Source organism: Chiloscyllium plagiosum, unplaced genomic scaffold (genome assembly GCF_037043375.1).
Source record: "Chiloscyllium plagiosum isolate Xiang-an unplaced genomic scaffold, Cpla_swu_hap1 HiC_scaffold_2, whole genome shotgun sequence".
Classification (NCBI taxonomy): domain Eukaryota; kingdom Metazoa; phylum Chordata; class Chondrichthyes; order Orectolobiformes; family Hemiscylliidae; genus Chiloscyllium; species Chiloscyllium plagiosum.
In genome coordinates, this window is record NW_028270140.1 from 50,046,966 (window position 1) to 50,072,692 (window position 25,727).

The 25,727-nt window shown below is 40.1% G+C and overlaps 1 protein-coding gene across 25 annotated transcripts in view; it reads right to left on the reverse strand.

The window, feature by feature from the left end:
* Positions 1–25,727, reverse strand: part of LOC122562121 (receptor-type tyrosine-protein phosphatase delta) — a 2,484,958-nt gene that overhangs the window by 143,844 nt on the left and 2,315,387 nt on the right. For 13 of the 25 annotated variants that reach the window (XM_087996666.1, XM_087996656.1, XM_087996731.1 and 10 more), the window contains 4 exons: positions 17,034–17,621; positions 16,567–16,667; positions 6,804–7,060; positions 523–613 (listed from right to left, as the gene is read on the reverse strand). In XM_087996666.1, the coding sequence (XP_087852792.1) occupies positions 523–613; positions 6,804–7,060; positions 16,567–16,667; positions 17,034–17,621 (1,037 nt within the window). The remainder of the gene's footprint in view (positions 1–522; positions 614–6,803; positions 7,061–16,566; positions 16,668–17,033; positions 17,622–25,727) is intronic. The other 12 variants (XM_087996678.1, XM_087996715.1, XM_087996772.1 and 9 more) reach the window with 3 other exon arrangements.

Below are 25,727 nucleotides of genomic sequence, written 5' to 3' on the forward strand. Positions count from 1 at the left end.
TGTGGAATGTAACAGGTTAGAGTTGCAGAAAATTAAAGTCTGATATCAGGACTTATTTTTCATGATGTTAGGAGCAAATTTACCACTTACTTTCCTTTCTTGGAAATATTATCAATGATTATTCACTCCTCCAGGGAGAAAAATAAGCCAAGACAGTCCTTTATGGTAGAAGTTGGACACAGTGATCAAAAGCTTTCCCGTTCCACTTCCTCATACATTTTATGACAGAAAATGACTGCAAATATTTACTAAAATTGTGTAATGTTCTTTTGAGGTATCAATATGACATACTTATGGGAAGAAAATCAGTTTGTTGAAACATAATACTGATTTTGGTCAACTAAACTGCTATTTACAAGGTACTGCCAGCCCAATTTCTGGAACTAATTTTAGTAAGTAGCAAAATATGCACAGAAATACAAACAGAAGTTGCTGCATGCAAGCACACAATTAACTTGATTGCTTCTTTTTTTTGCCTTTCCTGTTATGAGCCAGTTAACTGTGCACCAGCTGCACACTTACCTCCTCTAAATCCATTTCATCGGGACTGTCCCAAGGCTTGATAAATTTCCCACGGGATTTCTTCAAAGGCACAACAATTATATAGTAGCCTCTGTTAAAAGAAAAAACAAACGTTAATTGATAACAATGTCAAAATTGCCGAGGTCGCCTAATTAAACAGACAATTTTCCTAAGCCAGATATTATTTCAAAACAAAGATATTCTCTAGATATATACATAGACATGATCCCTGGTTCAACAAGAAGATTTGAGACATGATTTCCAAGTTAACAGTAGGGATGAGATTTTCTTCGGAAAGAAAATGTGATGGTTAATCAGTCACCAATTCCACCCCATTTCTACTGAAGTCAATGAAAACAAAATTGGGTTGCTGTAAATTTAAATACCAATTCAAAGTTGCCCAGTTCCCATGACCTCTCAAGACCAGTTTCAATTACACCACCCAATATCGACCATCGTCAATATCACCAAATCCCACCTCAAAGATCATCTGTTTCTGCCTTACTTTCATTTTCTTTGGTTGTTATTACTGTGATGCATGTCCCGGTCACGTCAAGACCAAAGTACTCTTCTGGTTATCTGACATCCTTCACTTTCCTTAGGTATCAGTTCATTGCAAGTGTAATGTCTGTGTCCTGTTCCACACCACATCCCATTCATCTATCACCTCCTGGTCAAGTATTTTATTTTAGTTCCCAGTGCATTAAAAGCGTCAAAATCAAAATTCTCATTTGCCTTTTTAAATCAATTCATTATCTCATTCCTTCCTATATCCCATGTTCCTCCAGTTTTACAACACTAACCACAGCACTCCAACCCCCCCCCCCCCTTTGGATTTTGGCCTCTGCTACAACCTTCTTTCCTTTGTGATAATCTGAAATTTCCTTCCCAAACCTCTCCTCTTTTATCACATATGAATAAGGAGCAGGAGGATGCCACCAGGTCCCTCAAACCTCTCTGTCATTTAATGAGATCATGCTTGATCTAATTGTAACCTCAAAATCATTCCCACCTAATCTATCAATCTTATGCGTTCGTTGCTTACCAAGAATTTATCCACCTTTGAATTATATACAGTGAAAAATTCTGCTCCAATTGCTTTTGTTGGAAGAGTGTTTCAGAGACTCTCAACCTTCAAAGAAATGATTTTGTCTCATGTCTGTTTGAAAATGTGGAACCCGCTTATTCTTAAACAGTTACTGCTAGTTTTAGATTCTCCCATAAGAGGAGGTGTCCGTTCCATATCTAACCTGTCAAGATCCCTCAGAATCTTGTACGTTTCAACCATCCTCCTTACAACTTGTCTCTTTGACCAAGCTTTTGATCACTTCTCTCAACAGCTCCTTCTGCTTAATGTCGTATTTTTCTTCCCCCATTGTGGCAATGAAAAATGATTTTGGACATTTCAACATGTTGACAGTGTTAAATTAAAAAAAAACTATTATATTGTGGACTTTTTGCCACGAGTTTATATATTTTTAAATCATCATTTGATTACTGACAGCTAATATCTCCAAATTCTGACTGGCCCTAAAGTTAGACTTAATGCTCATTCCACAAAATAGAGTCAAAGAAAATCCCATTCTTGAAGTTGCAAGTCATTTGTAAGTTTCTAGCAAAAGACAAGTAGACCTGCAAAAGAAGCACACCTAACACTTCACCTTCCAGCAGCAACTTTTATTTGGTTGGACAACATAGCAAAACCAAGATACATTATTGACACAGTGAACAACATGAACTACACACAGAGAGAAAACTAAAGATTTCTTGTCTTGTTTTCATTTCTTTAAGGAGTTATTTTTCTCACATCGCAATGCTTGCTGTCTTGTGAAACAGTATGAGGCAGCAATGTACAGAACCCTTGCTCATTTTTGATTCACAAACAAAACATCATTCGTCACTCCTTTTAGCAACAGTGAGAGACTCTCATTTCAGAACACAGAAAACTGACTTTGTTAACATATTAGATTTTGCCAAAACCATCGGTGGTTCAGACATTTCTTGAACTCATCAGTTTTGGTAAAGACAAGAGACACTGGAAGTTCTAATTCTACATATGGAGACTCTGGATGGTTGTTGCTGCTGCACCTTGAACTTTGACTAAACAAGAAAAACTGCTATCATACCAATAGCTTCGACAGAGAAATTAATTGTGTGTAATAAAATCGCTGGATTTAAGTTATTAATGTGAATGAGCCCTGCCACAGACATTTAGGTTTGGTAATTCAGGTCAGATGTGCCTTTTTAATTGCATGCTAGATAGTGCTGACATGCCACTCAAAGTTGGTGGTCCAGACAGTGAACAATGAAACTGTATTTCCACCATTAACAGCTCCTGAAGGATTTTTTTAAAGAAAAACTAAATCAATTTTGATGCTGGTCTTGCAAACCAAATTCCAGTTGGTTTTATTATGTAACCCACAGCATGGTAGGAGGTGATCCAGTTACATCTTTGGGATATTTTTGATCTAATGTGCTATAAAAGGTTTTTCCACTGTTGCTAATCAAAGCACCTCAAAGATAAAAGAATGCCTGCACATTAACCCTGCTATTTATTCATAACTTCTCAAGGAACAAAAGACAATGTCCTTTCGACCATTGCTATTTTTAGCTTAATTTGCAATCACTTTATTTCCCTATATTTCCATAGTACTTTCTCTTTACTCTTGATCACTAGTTCTACGCTATCTTTTGGTTTCATTAGTTAAGGAGAAAAGAATTTTCAGTATGAGCTTCCTGAAGTGTTGCATATAATGTTGATATTACTACATCATTATTGATTTATGGTAAGACAATGTTAATAAGTCCAGCTAACTTTGTCCATTGCATAATCTGCCATCCCATCAATTTTTGGGTGCATGCGTTTCTGTTCTCGCACACAAGAATACCACCCATGGAAACTGTAACTTAGTGATTTCATCATCATTGTCCTTCTCAGTGACTTCTTATTTTCGTCTCACAATTGTGACCATTAAAGATGATTAGGTTGCTTGAGGTTGAGATAAAGGTGCTAGATGTTTGTCTCGACAGGTATTATCAGAGTCAGTAACTAATCCAAAATAGATAGTCTCATCATTTTGAAATTTTATTCCTAAAATTTCACTGGAATTATAGTTGTTCTTTCGTAACAGTTGGATTCCATTGTCACTGTGGAGGTAAGGAAAGGTGAGGGTGGCTCGGTGGGAGACAACAATCTTTTAATCAGTTTTGATCTATTGCACCAGCATCACCCAAAACAAAAGTGAGGTGATGTTGGGGGACCACGACAGATCTTCGAACACATCAATGCCTCTCAAAGCAAACATTTTATTGTTTATTAAAACAAAACTTTTATGAACCAAGCTTAATGGGAAAGAGAGATTTAAGCAAAGCACTCTTGATACCCAGGGCTCTTATGAAATTACTAGTGTATTTCCTATGGCATTGCTGATAAGAACTTGCAGTAGATGAACTTCCTGACAAAGTAATTATCCAGGAAATAAAAGCCATGGATGTTTACTATAAAGATTGCCTCCCACAATTGTAAACCAAGTGAAAGTGGCAGCTAGTTAATGGAGTACCATTCGTGTAAATTCATTCAGTAGTTTTGGAATAGTGTGTAAAGCTGTGGTGGGGCACCCTGTTTAACCCAATGTATTTGTGTGAGATAACTAGAAAGAGATGAGCAATACAATGCAGTTCCCAAGAGGGCATTCCTGAAGTCAAGCAACTCCAACTGATGGTCATTGAAAAACATTAAGCAGGCAATTGAGAAATCACAAGATTTATTCTAAAATGTATGCAATCAATGTGAAATAGTAATAAAATTCGACTCAGGTGGCATTATTTTTAAAAATGGATTGAAGGGACAAAATACTCAAATAAGAATCAGGTCTTGAATGAGTATAAATCACAAACATTAATCATAATCAAGATATAAATTAACCAAAAGGTGAGAAGATGAATAAAGGACAATAGAAGGTGCACAAAATGCAGCGGAGTGAATGGTACTGCAGTCCAACCACAACATGATGTTTAGTGGCAATTTCAGGCCATGGGAGGGTGGGGACTACACAGATGAACATCAGGAAGCCTTACAAACCAAGGACTGATGTGAGAGAAAGGCAGTAATTAACCAGTCAGCTGTTATAGCTAGTGGGTCCCAAGCCCTTAATTTTAGTGAAAATGGGCCTGTTTGGATGGGAAGAGAGCGATGGAACAACAAGAGAGTCAGCACACAACAATAGGAATCCAGAAGGAAGATAAGTGTGTAATATATAAAACTAGCTTACAAGAAAACTAATAATTGACAGCCCATCATTCCTCTTTCAAAAAGAACATGACAAGCACCCGGCTACAACAATGTAAAACACCTACAGCTTCAGTGTGACAGGTGGAGAGGATTCTGACATTCAAAGTTCCAAAAGCAATTTCCACAGCAAACTTTTATAACAACAGTTGAGATCAAGCAGACGAGAATGTTCTAACACAAGAAGTTTATTGTGCCTGTGCTGACTCTTTAAAAGGGCAGTAGCTCATGGTTCCTCACATTGTCTTCTTTGTAACAAGCTCCTCATCCTTAAGCAACTGTCAACTTCCATTTAAAATTTATTAATGGCATCAGCTCAAATCAGCTTTCCAGGAACAATGTTCCAAAGTAAAACACTTTGTGGACAAATTCTCATCTCCTCTTGGGTTAGGTTCAAAGCCATTGGAAAGCAATGATCTCTGGTTATTGATTCAATCATCAAAGGGAATAATTACTTTTATTTGCTCTATCAAGGCCTCTCTTGCAAACTCAATAAATTATGATACCTTTTCTTCTTCTAGAAAGCCCTTCCCAACTTATCCAACATGTCCACATAACTGAACTCTATCACTTCTGATTACATCCTGCTCGACTTCTTCAGAACCTGACTGAAGCTTGACATCTTTCCTGAAGAGGTGACGCCCAGGATTCTCGGCAACATGCCAGCTCAGGCTATTTCATGCTCATGGAACGTTATTTGGCTGTAGGTGGGACTATTGTCTCCTGTCTGGCCCATGGTAATACAGACAAAATAAACTAAAATAAACTTCCCTATCCCACCACTGCTGAAATAAAGCACTGGGGCCATGAAGGCTGTCTTCCCTGTACACATCCAACCCACATTTTCTGGCTGCAACAAATTTTCACCAGGTGAAGAAAGCAAATGGTATTTTGGCCTTAATAGGGTCAGGATTCACGTACATGAGCAGGGATGTCTTGCTGTAATTGTACAGGGCCTTGTACAAGGAAGATTTTAGTCTTCTTACTGAAGGAAAGATGTTCTGGTTACTGAGGGAGGGCAACAAAGGTTTTTCAGACTGATTCTTGGAATGGCAAAACTGATGTACGAAGAGGGACTTGATTAGTTAGCATTATACTCACTAGAAGAGTAAGGACAGACCTCATAGAAACCTATAAAACTCTAACTGGACTAAACAAGATAAATGAAAGGAGAACATCCCTAGTGACTAGAGAGTCTAGAGCCAGGAGTCACAATCTAAGGATATGGGATAGGCCATTGAACTGAGATGAGGAGAAATTACTTCAGCCAGAGAGCGGTGAGCCTGTGGAATTCTCTCCCACAGAAAATGGTTGAGGACAAAACATTCAATGTTCTCAAGTAGTTTGACATATTACGTAGGGTTAAAGGTATCAAAGGAAATGGAGAGAAAGTGATAACAGGGCACTGAATTAAATGATCATCCATGATGATATTAAGTGATGCAACAGGCTGGAAGGGCCAAATGACTGACTCCTGCTTCTAGTATATGCACTTCTATGAAGTGAAGGAGCATTGTTTCAAAAGGCCTCACATGATCACCTTGCAGAAATTGGTCTGTATTCTTATAATCATAGTCAATGTGCTGTGCAAAATGTGGTTAAGAATGATAATTGAATATTTGCATCTTGCAGAAGAGTTTGGAGATAGAAGGCGCTGGTGATCTCTGTCATGGTATACCTTAAGAAATTCCAGCTTGTGGGACAATAATCTGTGAAGGGGTGCCATAAGCTCACAGAAGGAGGAAATATTTCAACAAAATATTACCAAACTTCCTGCAGACTGATCAGTTACACGTTACCACCAACCTGGGTTGTTTTATCTTCAGCTGACCACCTCCTTTGCATCTTTTTGTTAGATATGAGACAAAAACTAAAAAGTTAGCAGCCACTCTTGAAAATCATTAAACATTATTTAAGCTGTAAGTGCACAATCCTAAGAGAAGAAACATGAGTAGAAATCTAGATTACTGGTTATTAGGTGAGCTTTGCTTACTTTACTGGGGCTGGTGGTGTTGGCACTGCTGACAGTTCAACTGTCAGCATTCCATCAGAATTGGTTTTCTCAATCAGGACTGGCTTGGTGCGAAGCAGGTCTGGAGCGGTGTGTGCTGAGACCACTTGCTGTAGGCCCCCAGCACTATTTCCTCGATTGGTCAAAACAAATGAATACGACGTGTCAGGGTCTAAATTGGTGATTAGCTTTTGTGTAGCTCTTCCATCCACTTCAATGTGGTCATTATTGTAGATGATCTAATCAGTCAGAAAAGAAAAACTCCATTAGTTCCTTTATAACCCATTGGCTACAATTAATTCTGAAGCAGCCAAATTGTAGTTGACATACCAAGAGTTCTGTGAAGAGTTATTTACTTTCAACGCTAACCATTTCCCTCAGAACCGAACTATTTGACCCACTGAAAATTTTCTATTTAATTTCATATTTCCAGCTTGTACAGTGTATGTTTTTTGTAATGGTTGTGTTAATTTATTAAAATGTAGATTAAAACCAATGTTGCTCTTGGATTAATAGTTTTCCAAAAACATCAGAACATTCTGTCGCAGAAAACTGAAACCTTTTGCAACAAGTATTCCAGAAGCATTTACTCAGCGTTCTTTGTTCAATTTTTTTGCAATGTATACATGTTGTAGGAATTGAACACGAACACTTATTGTAAAATATATCAAATACTTGGTAGAATTTTTGATCCTGTAACTAGTGGTTCAGGATGTACCAAAATTGAGGGAGCAATCATTGATTAGAAATAGAGTGAGTTTGAACAAGAGGCTTGAATCTTCATGAACAATCAAGCACAGCCAGTTCAAATGGCTCAGAGTCATTTATAGACAAGGGTATACACAGAAGGTTCAAGTGCTATAGGTAGTTTCTACAACTCGGAGATAGGTGATACTGAGAAATGACAAAGAGATAAATTTTCTTTATTTTAAGCTTGATTTGGGTGATTATTGGCTGGCCACCTTTAATAGTTATACAGGAAAGGTAACATCGGAACTTCACCTGCAGAAAACAATCCAAATCGTGAAGCAAGAGACAGCAACATGATGATATGAGTTGAAGAAAGTGAGCTTAATTCCTGTAATAGTTTGCATTAGTGAGGTGAGAGTGATAGCTTTTGACATCAAGGTTAAAAGTGTAGTATCAAGAAATCCAAGCAAAACTGGAATCCATAAGTATCAGGGGCAAAATCTCCAGTGGGTGGGTTTTATACTTGGCCCATAGAAATGTGGTCGTGGTTGTTAGTGGTCAGTCATCTCAGCTCCAGGATATTTCTGTAGGAGTTCGGAAGGAAGTGCCCTAGTCCCAACTATCTTCAGCTGCTTCATAAATGACTTTCCTATTATTATAGGGTCAGAAGTGGGAATGTTCACCAATGATTGCACAATGTTCAGTACCACTTGAGAGTCCTCCAATACTGAAGCAGTCTATGTTCAAATGCAGCATGATCTGGTTAGTATCCAGGCTTGGGCTGACAAGTGGCAAGTTAGCTACACAAATGCCATGTAATGACCATCTCCAAATTGAAACAATGTCATTACCACCCCATACTTATTCAATGGTATTACCATCTCTGAATTCCCCACTATCAACTTCCTTGTGATTACTGTTGATCAGAAACTCAACTGGATTGTCACATGAATTGAGTGGGTATCAGAGCAGGTCAGAGGCTATGAATACTACCCAAAGCCTGTTAACCATCTCCCAAGCACAAATTAGGATGGTAATGGAACACTCCCTACTTGCCTGGATGTGTGCTGTTCCAACAACAGACAAAAAGCTTGAAATCATCCAGGAAAAAGCAGCTGCTTGACTGACATTGCATTCACAAACATCCACTCCCTCCATCACTGATACTCAATAGCAGCACTGAATATTATCAACAAGATGCACTGCAGAAATTCATCAAAGATCCTTACAAAGAACCTTTCAAACCCATCAGCATGTCCTTGGAAAAGGACAAGGACTGCAGAAACATAGGAACATCACTAGCTGCAAGTTTCCTCCAAGCCACTCAGCACCCTGACTTGGAAGTATATCGCAGTCTCTTCACTGTTGCTGGGTCAAAATTGTTGAATTCCCTCACTAACAGCATTGTGGGTCAACCAACAGCATGTGGTCTGCAGCGGTTCAAGAAGGCATGTTAATCCCATCTTCTCAAAGGCAAATAGGGACAGACAATAAAATGATGGCCAGCCAGCCATGCCCATGTCCATGAGTGAAAAAAAAACTAATCTTCCCCAAACGTGACAAGGAAAAGTAAAACAAGAGATTGGAATAAATATTCTATGTGTTGACTGTCACAAAGCAACTGATAAGGCAAGAATTTTCTGGATAGTGAATCTTCTGGATAGTTCATAGGTTCATGGTGTCAGATTGAGAATTTGTGATTCCATAATTAGGGAGCTAGTAATGTTAAGTGAGGCAGTTACCTGCAGATAAGAGCTCTAACTTGAAAATAATGACCGACATCATCAATCTTTGGTTGCCTGCAGCTTATATTATAGTTCATTGGCTGGATGGGTGGCTTGCAATGTAGAATGAAAGTAACAACATGGGTTCAATTCCTGTACTGGCTGAGGTCACGCTGACAGTCCCACCTTCTCAGTCTCACCATTCGCCTGACGTGTGGTAACCTTCAAGTTCAACTTAGCACCACTCGTCTTTCTCTCTAATGAGATAGCAGCCCAATAGTCCTCTGTGACTATACAGACTATACGCTTGTAATGGAAGTTTAAAAAAAAACTAAATAGTGGTAAATCCAATGTCATATGGTAAACAGAATTAATGCATAAAAGAGGGATAGTGCAAAAGGATCCAGAAGAACTTGTAATTGGAAAGCACTAACATATGAATTGTTGAGAAATAAGACATGGTGTTGAAGATTAGCATCTTGCACTCATCAGGACAGGATCACAAGAATTCTCAAAGGGAACAACAATTTATAATGCATGAGAAGAAGGTGCTGACTGGTTGTTCTCTTTAGCTGGTATTTGATTGGTTGTATACATGATTGAAATTTGATAGTCTTGAGCTATAACCTGTTCTGCTAACCAATGTAACATGCAGGTCCCAGGCCTACATACAACATAATGACGGTATGAGTGCACTGACACAGTCAGCTCAACTTCAGTGTCCACATATGGCATAAAACACAATGACAATGAAGGACATCACTTCGACTGGGACAACACAAAATCCTAGGACAAGCGAAACAAAGACATACGCGAGAATTCCTAGAGGCCTGGCATTCTAATCGGAACTCCATCAATAAACACATCAATTCATACCCCATCTACCTTCCCTTGAGAAAAAGAACTGGAAATGACATCACCCACCTTAAGAAACTAAGACCTATAAATAGAGAGGCGGGACATACCACCAGCGCTTCACCGGAGGCACTCACTGATGATGTTACCTAGTCATGGTGACGAAACGTCTGAAAACAAACCTTCCAATTCAGTGAGCTAACTCACATCCAAACTCAAAGGCAATTCGGAGACAATTGTTCAACATAAATAAAATAATGAATTGATACAAGAAAATGGCTTTGGTGATTTCCTCCCAGAACTTGGAGTGCATGGAGCTGTTACACTGGATCCAACAGAAGTGTCACAAACAGTGCACAAAATATCAATGCAGTAATACTGTGTTGTAGCAGATTGTGATCACCACTTATTTAAAATTTTCTAGGGGCGGCATGGTGGCTCAGTGGTTTGCACTCTGCCTCACAGAGCCAGGGACCTGGGTTTGATTCCAGCCTCAGGTAACTGTCTGTGTGGAGTTTGTACATTCTCTCCGTTTCGGTGTGGGTTTCCTCTGGGTGCTCCGATCTCCTCCCCCAGCCCAAAGATGTGCAGGTTAGGTGAATAAATTGCCCATAGTGTTCAGGGATGTATAGACTGGGTGCATTAGTCAAGGGTAAATATAAGGTTGAGGGGTGTGGGTCTGGGTGGGTTGCTCTTTGGCAGGTCAGTGTGGACTTGTTGGGCCAAAGGGCTTGTTTCCACATTGTAGGGATTCTATAAAAATGATAGTGGCAGTAAAAAGGATTCATAAGAAATCAAAGACAATTCTGGGCTTTGGCTCATAAAATTGCCAAGAGACTGAAGAACTGCATTGGTTCTCAGTTGGAAAAGGAAATGGAGAGAACATTTAAAATCAGGATGGGACTCAATTGGTTGCTGCTTTGTTTGAAAGAGGCAGAGAGAAGAAATTAAAGACGTTATCATGAACTGGTGGATGCATAAGTCAAATATAACTGCAGGAATACTTGAAACTCAGTTAAGTGTGCTGAACAGACTGTTAGTTTACACAGGGAATGGTGAGTACTGAATCATTCAAAAACAATAGTTATAAGGCACAAGGGAATTTGGGTTTGGTGCTATGCCAGAAGTAATGAAAACGATGAATGGTATTGCATTGGATAAACATCCTTAGGCTCCTAAACTGAACAGAGAAAAGGAAAATGTCCAAATGACACACATTCTCCCAGGTTAAGAACAAATTTACAAGAGAACAATGATATTTCTTTTAACTTACACATGATTGGAATACAATATAGACAGGTCAGTAAGTACAGCTACAGAGGTGACTTAAAGGGGTTCAGCTTTGATAGCTGATAGCTTATGTAAAAATGTTGGCACAAATGCAAAACAGGATTGCCAAATGTATACCCATAATTATATTTTTTGTTCAAGAATAGGAATTCATTCTCTTAACTGTACTGATCCAATAAAATCATAAATTTAGCTAAATGATAAAGCACCTTTTAACCCAAAATATTTTTTATCAAGGCAGCTGTACTTGAACGAGGATATTTTAAATCCAAAGCAACAGGAGTGAACCCTTGCCTTCCCTGTGGATTCTTAGGTAATATTTGATTTGAAGGAAGTGAATTTTACATTCTCGAAAAATGTTGCTGAAATTTCAAATCTAGAATTGGGTCAGACGTTTGTTGCACTTCAAGTGCCTTTTGGAGATGGCAGAGTCTGTTTCTACCATACAGATCACGGTGGTGGATCACTCTGTAACAGTCAACAGTTCATTCAGTTAAAAATATACTGTGTAATGACAGCAACGAAAAGTTTATTGAAATTATTCTGTTTACTACCTTAATGGACTTATTGCATTACATTGGTCTTTCCTTGATTAAAATAGCACATGGAGACATTCGGACATTTTCTTATTTGCAGAAGTTGAAGACTCATAGTAAGCACAGAAATTGCTATATGTAGAATTGAATGTTCCTCCTGGAGGCAGACTGGGAGGTAGAGAGAGGTGTATAATGGTATGGTAAGATAAGGGATAGATAAGGGATCCTCAATTCCTGGAGCAGACAACTGTTTTCTGATTTGGATAGCCTTTCTCTTCTTGGCAGCATCCTGGACATTTAGACCCAGAGATTTTCTCTTTCTGGCCATGTCCTAAATCTGTTGGTATTGATCTAGCTCTCATGAAGCTGTTCACAGCTCATCACTATTTTTGAAAACAAATTTTGACTCACTGTCTGCGGATGCAACTATGTTGAGGTACACAAGTTCTCTACTTTGGTTGAATGTCTTCATTCTCCCTCTGTGGTTGATTTCTGCTGGACTGGACACTGTCCAAGTTCTCAGCTATGCGATTGGAGGATTGTCGCTCACTCAGAACAGCCTCTGTCACTGGCACTTTGAGTGACAATGGATTATTGTGGTTTTCAGTGACCATGGGAGTCTGGAACATTTCCACCAGTCTGGTAAAATCTGTGCCTTCCTTCTCAGTGACAGAGAAAAAACACTATTCTTTGCCAACAGAGTCAACTCTCTTTTTGGGTTCCCTCATGTCCAAAAGCAAATCTAATAAAATTCCACTACCCCAAGACCAGTTGTTTGGCAATGGATTTTTTCCTGGACAAGCTGTTCTCAGGATGCGAGTCAAACCCCTTCTACTATCCTAAGGATGCTGAAGTCAAGATGTACATGCATACTCAAAAATGAAAAGTATTGATTGCAAATTAGGGGGTCATTTTCAACTCTTACGTTCCTTGCATTGCAGTGTTACCTATGCTCTTGAAACTGTTCATTTGCATGGGTCAAAACTTCTGATTCTTCAGCCACAAATCTGATAAAATTAAAAATCACACACACCAGGTGATAGTCCATCAGGTTTATTTGAAAATACAAGCTTTCAGAGTGCTGCTCCTTCATCAGTTAGCGAGTGTGGCAGGAGTGTAGGACACAGAATTTATAGTAATAGATCAAAGTGTCATACAACTGATGCAATGTATTGAACAAACCTAGATTGCTGTTAACAACTCATACCTGATGAAGGAGGAGCGCTCCGAAAGCTTGTAGTTTCAAATAAACCTGTTGGACTATAACCTGGCGCTGCATGATTTTTAACTCTGTCCACCACAGTCCAACTCCACAACAAGCCTGATAGGCAAAGACACCTCTCCCCTGTATCAAACTTAAAGGTAACGGGATAGCAACCGACACAAACAAATACGTGAAACTTCAATCATTTGGATTATCAATATCCCCTATGAACACTTGATATTTTCTAATGATGATATATTTTCTAGTTGTGGATATATTTTCTAAAGGAGTTGGTTTTATAGCTTTAATCTTTTTCAATGAGTAAGCATTTGGCTTTTTGCTTAGAAACTGTGTCTTGACATTTCTGCACATTTCCTAGAATTGACCTACAGCTTCACAGATGTAACATTCTTTTGCCAGGGTCTGAAAATGTCTGTTAGTGAGTGTTTGTTGTTCCACAGCACGATATACACTGTTACTATCTGCCACAACTAAAACAGGAAGTGCTGGAGAAACTCAGCAGATCTTGCAGAATCTGTAAAGAAAAATCAGAGTTAATATTTTGAGTTCAATGACCCTTCATCAGAATATAGTAGGCGTGATCACTAAATTTGTGGATGACAACAAAATTGGTGGTATAGAAGACAGTGAAGAAGGGTATCTAGGAGTAACTGGGCCAGTGAACTGAGGAATGACAGGTGGAGTTTAATTTAGATAAATGAGAGTTGCGTTTTGGTTAAACAAGTCAGGGCAGGACTGAGACAGTTAATGGTAGGCTCCTGGGGAGTGTTGTCGAACAAAGAGACTGAGAGATGCAGATACAGAGTACCTTGAAAGTGGCATCAGATGTAGACAGGATGGTGAAGAAGGTGTTTGGCATGCTTGCCTTCATTGGTCAGAGCACTGAGTACAAGAGTTGGAGCATCATATTATGGCTGTACAAGACATTGGTAAGGCCACATTTGGAATTCTGGTTGCCCTGCTATATGAACAATATTATTAAATCGGAAAGGGTGTTAAAAAAGACTTACAAGGATGTTACTGAGACTGAAGGGTTTGAGTTATAGGCTGGGACTTTTTCCTTCATGTGTAGGAGGCTGAGGGATGACCTGATATATTTTATAAAATCATGAGGGGCACAGATAGAATAACCAAGATCTTTTCTCCATGGCAAGGGAGTCCAAAATTAGAGAACAAAGATTTAAGAAGTGGAAAGATTTGAAAAAGATGTGACGGAAAACTTTTTCACACAGAAGGTTGTGCATATCTGGAATGAGTTGCTTGAGGAAGTGGGAGAGGCAGGTTCAATTACATGTAAAGACATTTGGACAGGTACATGGATAAGAAATCTTTACAGGGATATGGGCCAAACACAAGCAAATAGGACTAACTCAGTTTAGGAAACCTGGTTGGCACGGACAGTTGGGCCGAAGGGTCTGTTTCTGTGCTGTGTGATTCTATAACAGAAAAGCTGATGAATGATCACTGAACTCGAAACTGCTGCCAGATCTGCTGAATTTCTGCAGCACTTACTGTTCCATTTCAGATTTCCAGCATCCGTAATTGAGCTAGGTCACACAAGTTGGACTTACTTTCGAAGCTGTTAGACTTTCCAGCCATTCACAACCACTTTTGGACTGCCTTCAGGAAAGGGGTGGGGTTGTGCCAAAAGCCACTCTCATGACCTTTCCTCTCACGTCCCTGTCACCTCACTTGCTGTGAACCCCAGCCATCCCTCACTCATCCAGCTCTAGTGATTATATCTGACCGAGTGTCTGGAGCACAGTCGGCACCAAGCATGACCCCCGGTGACAGTGCATGACTGTCAGCTTGTAATTGGTTGACATTTATGGTTAGGTGAGATTTCTGCCTTTGGGAGCTCAGATCCTGGGGAAAGCCTGGGACTAATGAGTTAAGCACCAGACACGCAATTAATTTGGTCAGGCCCCCTCACAGAACTGCAACTGTCCAGTTCTCCAACATGGAGGGTAGGACTAATGTGCAGAACATTGAATCCAGATTCTTTCTGTTTTATTTCTGTACTTCACATTTCCCTACCACACCATCCTGACACCCTCAAACGTCTCTTCAAACTCCACAGCCATGCAAAACTTCAAATGTTTCATGCTGGTGTCGCACAAGTCAGGCTCCTCAGATGGGGCATTTGTCATGAGTGCAAAAACATTTAAAGGGAATATGTACTTATACAAATGGCTGACCTGATCCACAAAAAAAATTGTCACTCAGCCCCAGAAACACAAACATGCACATAATCTTATTTGAAGCTTATTTAGGCTCGTCCACATAATATTTCTAATCAGACCATGATCACAACTTGGTCAGGTGCTGCCCATCCCAACAAACAACTCCTTTCTATTCCCCAACATGGATAACCTCCTACCCAGTCTACTCCTTTCACCATGTGCAGACTTTCTTCACTTATCTGTAAGTAAGCCCATTTATACATGGCTCAGGTAGCAAGCCTCAGTATAACCACCAAAAAAGTGCATTATTTTCACTGGAACTGCCAATGACCATAAAATTAAGTCAACTACTTAAACCCCGCTCAGAAGCCCACACTTGCTCCAATATACAAACATAAGATTGAAAGGCAGAAGTTCCTTTCGGAGTCACAGAACGGTACAGCACAGGAAGCTATTCAGCCCATCAATACCTATACTAGACTTCCCCTGCCTTTGTGCTGCAGCCTAGTTCCCTCTTGAAATGCATTGATTTAAACCACCTCCATTACACTCTCAGAGAGTGCTTTTGAGATCCTAATTACTCATTGCATGAGAATCTGGCTCCATTGTACCTCTTTTCCATTAGCTTAAATCTGTGCTTTCTAATGTTTCCTCTGCTTGGGTTTATCCCTGTCCACTCTGCTGTGACCCATGATTTTGAACACCTCTATCAAATCTTTTCACAATCTTCTCGTGTATGTAGAAAACAATTTGAACTTCTCTGATCTATCTGTCGAACTGAAGTTCCTTATCTCCGAAACCATTCTCATGAATCTTTTCTGCACTGTCTCCAATATCTTCTGACCTTTACAGAAGTTTGGTGCCTGGAACTGGGCACAATCCTCCACCAAAGGCCAAACTAGTGTTTTATGGAAGTCAACTTAACCTCATCCCCTTGCATTCAATGCCCCTATCAATAAAGCTGAGATACCACTTCAGTCAACATGTTTTCAAATGATTCTGCCTCCAACAATTTGTCTGATATGAGATTCAACTTAAAATAAGCAAATTAACATCTTTGTTAAAACAGTGAGTATTAATATGAAGTGCAATAAAACACGTTTACAATACTATCCATGATAGTTTTCTCTAGATATGAGTAACAAATAATCTTTAATAAGTAAGACATTCTGCTGCACCTCTGAATGAATAAATAGAAACAATATCATAGGAAACTTGTACAGTTTTGTCAAAATTACTCACTTTAAAAGGAATGGCAGTGTTGTAGTTCTCTGGAATCTCCCACGTTAACAAAACTGATGTCTTCATTACAGCTTTAACATGAAAATTTTTTGCAAACACTGCTGAAAAATTAAGGAGAGTGACAATTTAGATGGGACTGTATCAACATTCTGCTTGGACCTGTTTCAGTGCTCTTACCAGTTCAATGTATGAATAAACCACCACTCCTACCTGCATTGTTGTCAACCTAAATTTCTATAAATCTTAGTGACTAAAACTTACCTTTGTAAGTCATGCAGGTTTACACAGTCTCAACGGTATGCTTATACTTGAGCACAGAAGACTCCGTAGTACAGTATATTAAGACTCAAGAACTTTACCTTTCAAGTTGGTAGAAAGGAGTGATCTCTAATGCATAATCTCGTGACCCAACTCCCTAATATCGTCACCCACCTGCATCTAGGAGCACACAAATAGACAAATCCTACCTGGATCCAATGGCAGTGTCCGGAATTGAACACTAGGACTATATGGACCAGGACCTTTACTTGTGTAAGCTCTCACTTTGATGTCATAAGTGGTGTCTGGTTTTAGGTTGGTGAGCTTCAAACTTGTCTCGGGTGAGGCGACAGAGAGCTCAATTCGATTATTTGGGCTGTTGATATCTCTGTACAAAACATTATATTTGGTAATTAACCCATTCCTTTCTGCCAAGACCGGTGGCTGCCAGCTCAAATGAATCGTTGAAGCTGTGGAGCTTTCAGTACGTGGGTTTTGGGGAAATCCACTCGGTCGTTCTTCTGGAATCGTGATTTCTTTCACAATCTCCTCCCCAAAGCCAACCTTATTTTTTGCGGAGAGTTTGAAGAGGTAAGAAGTGCCTTTATGGATGTCAGTAGCTGTATAATGGTCATCCTTTTCTGAAAATTCTAACGTTGTCAGCAATTCAGAGTCCTTGCGTCCAAATTTTAAACGATAACCCAGAATTGGTCCATAGGTTTCTACAGGAGGATGCCACTGAATAAGAGCGGTGTTCATCTGTGTATGGCTAACAAGGAGTCTTGGTTTCCCAGGAACTGTAACAATAAATGAGATTTATTTTAGAAGTTTTTCCTTAATATTCCCACAGGATTTATGCACGAGAAATATATGCTTATTTCAAGTAGCTGTCAACTGAAGAAAGAATTACTGTCACATACGGAAGTCTGCATTCCCTTAGAATCACCTCCCCAAATTTTCATTACGTTTGTAAAATGTCTCAGGATTGTGGCTCTGATGAAAATATGGACCAGTGATAATATGATTAATGTAATTATCCAAACTCTGTGGCAAAATAATTTTATGATAAATATATGTTCAAGGTAAGAACTGACAAAAAAAAATCAGTAGCCATTACGAAGTCAAGAAGTTCTCATTAAATTCAAGAGATTACAAAGATCAAACTGAGAGAAATGGTCCAACAATTCAGAATGTAATTTGAAGTGATGACAAAATTGCTAGTTTTACAGGGAGGCAATAGCTAGTGGTATTATTGCAAGACTATTAATCCAGAGTCCCAAGTAAGAGCAGACGATGAGGAAGGCAGAGAGGAGACAGGTGCAAGAGACGCCGGGGGAAGTACCTGTCAGGAACAAGTTGAATCTTTTGGAAACAGTAGAGACAGATGACACTGCCAGTCCGTGAGACGGCCAGGTCTGTCAATCAAAGGTTGGCGTGGAGGCAAAGCGGAAGAGTCGGACATCGCACAGAGCCGTAGTAATAGGGGACGCCATAGTGAGAGGAACTGACCGGGGCTTTTATGGCAGCAGGCGGGACTTAAGGATGGTGTGTTGCCTCCCTGGTGCCAGGGTTAAAGACATCACAGACAGAGTGTAGGACATCCTCAAGGACGAAGGTGAACAGCCAGAGGTGGTGGTTCATGTCGGCACAAATGATGTCAGGAAGAAGAGGAAGAACATACTACAACGGGACATTGGAGAATTAGGAAGATGGCTGAAAAGCAGGACGTCCAGGGTGGTTATCTCCGGTTTGCTTCCAGTTCCTCGGGCTGGTGAGGCCAGAAACAGGGCAATAATGGACTTGAACGTGTGGCTGGGGAACTGGTGCAGGAAGCAAGGATTTAAATTCTAGGATCACTGGGGTATGTTTTGTGGTAAGCATTAAATTTTCTAAGAGAGACGGTTTGCACCTTAATAGGTTAGGGACCAGTATGCTGGCAGGCAGGTTTGCTACTGCAACACAGCTACGTTTAAACTAAGTAGCGGGGGGGGGGGGGGGGGGGGGAACAAACTGGATGTTTAAGAAGAAAAGTGAAGGGAAAGTTAGAACAAGGGAAGTCAAGAAAGACAACTGTATCAATGAGACAGAAAACTCAAAAAGGGATCATGCTGTAAGGTTGAGTGAAATAGGAGTTGATGGGAAGGGTGAGGCCAGTAACAAATTAAAAATACTATACATGAATGCACGAAGCATTAGAAATAAGATGGATGAGTTTGAGGCTCTTTTGGAAATTGGCAGATACGATATTGTGGGGATAACTGAGACGTGGCTTCAAGTGGAAGGGCCTGGGAAATGAATATTCAAGGCTACACATGCTTTCGTAAGGCTACACATGCTTTCGTAAGGACAGACTGACGGGCAGAGAGGGTGGGGTGCCATGTTGGTAAGGGATGATATTCGGTCCCTTGCGCGGGGGGACCTAGAATCAGGGGATGTAGAGTCAGTGTGGATAGAGCTGAGAAATTGTAAGGGTAAAAAGACCCTCTTGGGAGTTATCTACAGGCCCCCAAACAGTAGTCTGGATGTCGGATGTAAGTTGAATCAGGAGCTGAAATTGGCCTGTCGCAAAGATGTTACTACAGTTGTTATGGGGGATTTCAACATGCAGGTAGACTGGGAGAATCAGGATGATATTGGACCTCAAGAAAGAGACTTTGTGGAGCGCCTCCGAGATGGATTCTTACAACAGCTGGTGCTGGAGCCTACCAGGGAGAAGGCAATTCTGGATCTGGTATTGTGCAACGAACCAGAATTGATCAGGGACCTCGAAGTGAAGGAGCCATTGGGAAGTAGTGACCATAATACAATAAGCTTCAATCTGCATTTTGAGAGGGAGAGGGTACAATCGGAAGTGACAATATTTCTGTTGAATAATGGGAACTATGGAGATATGAGGGAGGAGCTGGCCAAAGTTCAATGGTGCAATACCTTAGCAGGGATGACAGTGGAGGAACAATGGCAGATATTTCTGTGTATAATGCAGGAGATGCAGGATCAGTTCATTCCAAAAAGGAAGAAAGATCCTCGGAGGAGGCATGGGATGCCATGGCTGATGAGGGAAGTTAAGAAAAATATAAAGTTAAAAGAGAAGAAGTATAACATAGCTAAGATGAGTGGGAAAACAGAGGACTGGGAAGCTTTTAAAGAACAACAGAGGATTACTAAGAAGGAAATACGCAGAGAAAAAATGAGGTATGAAGGTAAAATGGCCAAAAATATAAAGGAGGATAGTAAAAGCTTTTTTAGGTATGTGAAAGGCAAAAAAATGGTTAAGACTAAAATTGGGCCCTTGAAGACAGAAACAGGGTAATATATTACGGGGGACAAAGAAATGGCAGGAGAATTGAATTGTTACTTCAGATCTGTGTTCACTGGGGAAGATACAAGCAATCTCTAACAGTGGCTGAAGGACCTGCACTTAAGGGAATTTATATTTGCCAGGAATTGGTGTTGGGAGAGACTGTTAGGTCTGAAGGTTGATAAGTCCCCATGGCCTGATGGTCTGCATCCCAGGGTACTGAAGGAGGTGGCTCGAGAAATCGTGGATGCATTGGTGATTATTTTCCAGAGTTCGATAGATTCAGGATCAGTTCTTGAGGATTGGAGGTTGGCTAATGTTGTACCACTTTTTAAGAAAGGTGGGAGAGAGAAAGCAGGAAATTATAGACCAGTTAGTCTGACCTCAGTGGTGGGAAAGATGCTGGAGTCTATTATAAAGGATGAAATTACGACACATCTGGATAGTAGTAACAGGATAGGTCAGAGTCAGCATGGATTGATGAAGGGGAAATCATGCTTGACTAATCTTCTGGAATTTTTTGAGGATGTAACTCTGAAGATGGACGAGGGAGATCCAGTAGATGTAGTGTACCTGGACTTTCAGAAAGCTTTTGATAAAGTCCCACATAAGAGGTTAGTGAGCAAAATTAGGGCGCATGGTATTGGGGGCAAAGTACTAACTTGGATTGAAAGTTGGTTGGCTCTATAGGAAACAAAGAGTAGTGATAAACGGCTTCCTTTTGGAATGGCAGGCAGTGACCAGTGGGGTACCACAGGGATCCGTGCTGGGACCGCAGCTTTTTACAATATATGTTAATGATATAGAAGATGGTATTAGTAATAACATTAGCAAATTTGCTAATGATACGAAGCTGGGTGGCAGGGTAAAATGTGAGGAGGATGTTAGGAGATTACAGGGTGACCTAGAATGGTTAGGTGAGTGGTCAGATGCATGCAGAGGCAGTTTAATGTGGATAAATGTATGGTTATCCACTTTGGTGGTAAGAACAGGAAGGCAGATTACTACCTAAATGGAATCAATTTAGGTAAAGGGGCAGTACAAAGAGATCTGGGTGTTCTTGTGCACCAGTCAATGAAGGTAAGCATGCAGGTAAAGCAGGTAGTGAAGAAGGCTAATAGCATGCTGGCCTTCATAACAAAAGGGAATGAGTATAGAAGTGAAGAGGTTCTTCTGCAGCTGTACAGGGCCCTGGTGAGACCACACCTGGAGTACTGTGTGCAGTTCTGGTCTCCAAATTTGAGGAAAGATATTCTGGCTATTGAGGGAGTGCAGCGTTGGTTCACGAGGTCAATTCCTGGAATAGCAGGACTACCTTACGCTGAAAGGCTGGAGCAACTGGGCTTGTATACCCTTGAGTTTCGAAGATTGAGAGGGGATCTGATTGAGACGTATAAGATTATGAAGGATTAGACACTCTGGAGGCAGGAAACATGTTTCCGCTGATGGGTTAGTGCCGAACCAGAGGATACAGCTTAAAAATACGGGGTAGACCATTTAGGACAGAGCTCAGGAGAAACTTCTTCACCCAGAGAGTGGTGGCTGTGTGGAATGCTCTGCCCCAGAGGGCAGTGGAGGCCCAGTCTCTGGATTCATTTAAGAAAGAGTTGGATAAAGCTCTCAAGGATAGTGGAATCAAGGGTTATGGAGATAAGGCAGGTACAAGATACTGATTAAGGAAGATCAGCCATGATCATATTGAATAGTGGTGCAGGCTCGAAAGGCAGAATGGCCTACTCCTGCATCTATTGTCTATTGTAATGTTCTGGTAATTCAGATAACGAATCCTGCAACAAAATGTTGGAATTTAAATTTAATAACAATCTGGAATTAAGAGTCTAATCATGACCATGAAATTGCAGTCCATTGTTGGGAAAACCCCTATCTGGTTTCACTAATGCCTTTTAGGGAAGAAAAACTGCTGTCCTTACCTGATCTGGCCTACATACGACTCCAGAACCACAGCAATGTATTGATTCTGAACTGCTTCCTGGGAAATTAGGGATTGGCATTAAATGTTGGCCTAGCCAGAGGAGCCCACATCTCAGGAATAAATAAAAAAAAGCTTTTGTTTGTGACTTCTCCAGTACCTGAAATCCAGTTACTTTTATATATTTAACACTGTCCAACTGCATCCTAAATTCAGCTGTCATTCACATCTGAAATATTAACAGTGGATCATTTAGCTTGTTGAGCCTGTTGAGCTGCTCATTAAGATCATGGCTGACATGTTACTTCTATCACGCATTCAAGTCTATCCCTATAACCCTCTGCATTCCAAAACCTACCAATTTCTGTCTAGGATCTGTTGGGTAGAGAATCTCCAAGACTCAACAGTCGTTTGAGTGAATAAATTTATCGTCATCTAAATCTTGTTTCAATTTCTTATTCTAAGACCTCTTATTTGAGACTCCTCAGCCAAGCAAAGCCTTCTCCAAACACCTGTCCTGTTACATCCTTAAGAAACTTCAGATAATATAGGCCTAATCTATTTTATCTCTCCTCACAGGACAAGCCTTTTCTTTCAGGAATCAGGTTGCTGCAGGGATTCTCAATCAAGGATCTTGAAAATCTACAAAATGTTTTCAAGAGGTCCAACATGTCTAGGAAAATGTCACACTTCTGTTCACTTTAATGAAGTATGAAGGCACCCATTCTAAAAGGATCACAGGCCAACAATGTGCATGTGGTAATATTGCTAAGAGCCTTTTAATTCACCAAGTAAAAAATAAGGATGTTAATGTCAATGGAAAGCTGTGAGAAATTAAGTTAAGCATTTAATTTATAAAGTGGCAATACTGTAGTCAGATCTTAAGTGACTGATTCACAGGTTATTAAAATAGATTCAGGCGGTTCATATTTGTTGTCAACTTTTAAGTTTTAAATTCAAAAACAATAACTATAACATTTTACAGATTATACACTTTGCATGAGTATCTTGCATTGAGAATCATACTTCAATTATTCTCCTGTTCAGTGTGGCCTCTCAGGTATTGGTAATGATTTAACTACATCTAACTTTGAGGGCTTTCAATGTCTCACAAAGGAGAGAATCTAATGGAGGCATTAAAATTACAAAAACATTTGACAGAACAAAGGTTTCTTCAGTATTCTCTGTTTTTGTTTCAGATTTCCAGCATCTGTGGTTCAGTGTCGAGAGTGTGGTAGTGGAAAAGTATGGTATTCCTGATGAAGGACTTATGCCTGAAACGTCAATTCTCCTGCTCCTCAGATGTTGCCTGACCTGCTGTGCTTTTCCAGCACCACACTCTCGACTCTGATCTCCAGCATCAGCAGTCCTCACTTTCTCCATCTGTAGTTCAGTGTGCTTGTTTTGCCAAAAAGTTGAACATGTATTGATAATTATAATGTGCAAATGTATGTGATACATAGCTGGTCATTTGAAAATTTGTTGCTCAGCTGCATTAAATGTTATAAACTCAGCTTTTCAGTTGCTTGAAAGGTGGAGTGGCGGGGTGGGGGGGGGGGGGGGGCGCAGTAATGTGAATACTGGCACAGAATTAATCAAAAATACACTGATTAGCTGGTGAGATGAGAGAGCTTCTGTTGTGAAGCTCTGCTTCCAGTCAGCTTTCTGCCACTGACAACAACACAGACAGTTAATCCAGAAGAAATTATTGCAGGAAGTTCAGTGTTGAACAGCTACTTATGAAATTATGTTTCTGCCATTTGTTGCACACAGTCTAGTTGAGTGAGTGAGTTATTCTGTATCTGGTTGTTCCTTAACAACAACAGAGAAGGTTCGTCAGGCTGATACCAGATATGGGTGGACTGCTTTATGAGGAGAGGTTGAGTAGGTTGGACCTGTACTTTTTGGAATGCAGAAGAATAAGAGACAAAATAACATGACGAACTGAAGAAGGGACACTGTATCCGAAATGCTAATTCTGCTTTCTCTTCACAGATACTACCAGAAAGAGAGACCACCTTACTGAAGCATTTAGGATTCTGAGGGGACTTGACAGAGTAGATGTGGAGAGGTTGTTTTTCCTTGTGGGAGAATCTAGGACTGCAGAACATATCTCAGAATAAAGGTTGTATATCTAAGACAGAGATGAGGAGAAGTGTCTTCTCTCAGAGGGGAGTGAATCTATGGTATTGTTTACCAAACAAGGCTATTGAAGCTATATCAATAAGTACTATCAAGGCTGAGATTTTTTTTAGTCAGAAAGAGAATCAAGGCTTATGATGAAACGACAGCAAAATGATTTGAAGATTATCAGATCAGCCAATGAATAGCATAGCTGACTTGATGGCACTCCTTTGTCATATGGTCATTTTGTTTGAAGAGATTCAAATAACAGAGGACCTGAAACTGAGTAAGCAATTCACCAAAACAAAACTAAGCTGCCAAACAAAACCACAATGCTGTTGTTGGAATATACAGGATAAGATTCCTATCAGAGCCCACTGGTTACTGAAGAGACCAAGTAGAAACAAACATCCTCTGCAGTGCCACTGAGGCAAAGCTGAGACATGAAATCAAGCTAAATCATCAGAGTGACCCATCCCAGACACCAATTTCATTACAGACTGCAAGTTGATGGTTTAGTCAAACTGAGGATTAGACACTTTGCAAAGTCCAGAAACCTGCCTGACGCATCCTCACCACCTTTAGAAGGTAACGAAAAGTTATAAGTAATTGGCTTAAAACGCCCAGTAAGGGTTGCAGACTCCCACAGTTAGAAAATAGACGCCAATAGTCACAAGCAACGTGGGAGCTTGTTAAAATGCTGCGTATGACTATACAACACTGAATGTAAAAGACAGCTCTGTACAATGCTCCCCAGGCAAACTTTACAATGGTGCAGACTCCTTCATAGATAGCACTTCACAGGTATCTACCCCGCATCTCAGTCAGATAGTGAGAAAGAACATCAGGTCCCAATAGATATAATGGATGACAAGTAAAGTCTACAAAGCCCCAGAGGACCATTTCATTAGAGACCGATGACTGGTAGTGAGTTTGATCTGAAGGTTACCAGGTGAAACTGAGGAGAGTCTTTCATGATAACCTCAGTTGGTACAGGAACTGAACCTGCGCTGTTGGCATCACTGTGCATCACAAGTCTGCCATTCAGCCAAATGCCAAATGAGCCCTGACAGACGATGACCACATCAACAGAAGCATCCAATTGACTGAACTTTGGCTGGATTCGTTAAGGAATTGCATCCTGTTCTTGTCAAACCTAATCTGGAGTTGTGGATAACAGGTTTGACAGGCATTCGCGTGGAACATCAAACTCCTGAACCATTCTCATCAGATCGAGTATATATAAACACACGCACACAATCTCAGTTACGGAGATGTTGTCTCAGTTAGAGAGATGTTTTGATATTTTTTGCAAGCTTTGTTCATTAGTATCTAATTATGAGAAAACATGAAGTATTGCTATATCTTGGTTCTGATATGTTGGCATCACATTTTCCGAGTTCTATTCTCCCACACCCTGCAGTTTCCTTTCAGTCTGCCTGGTTTTCAGTTATGTCATTCACCTACTGTAAAAAAAAACATTTTTTTCAAGTAATGGCTGCAAACAAATGTCTGTTGTTGCAATGGGGGGTAAATTTGATTTTTCATGGT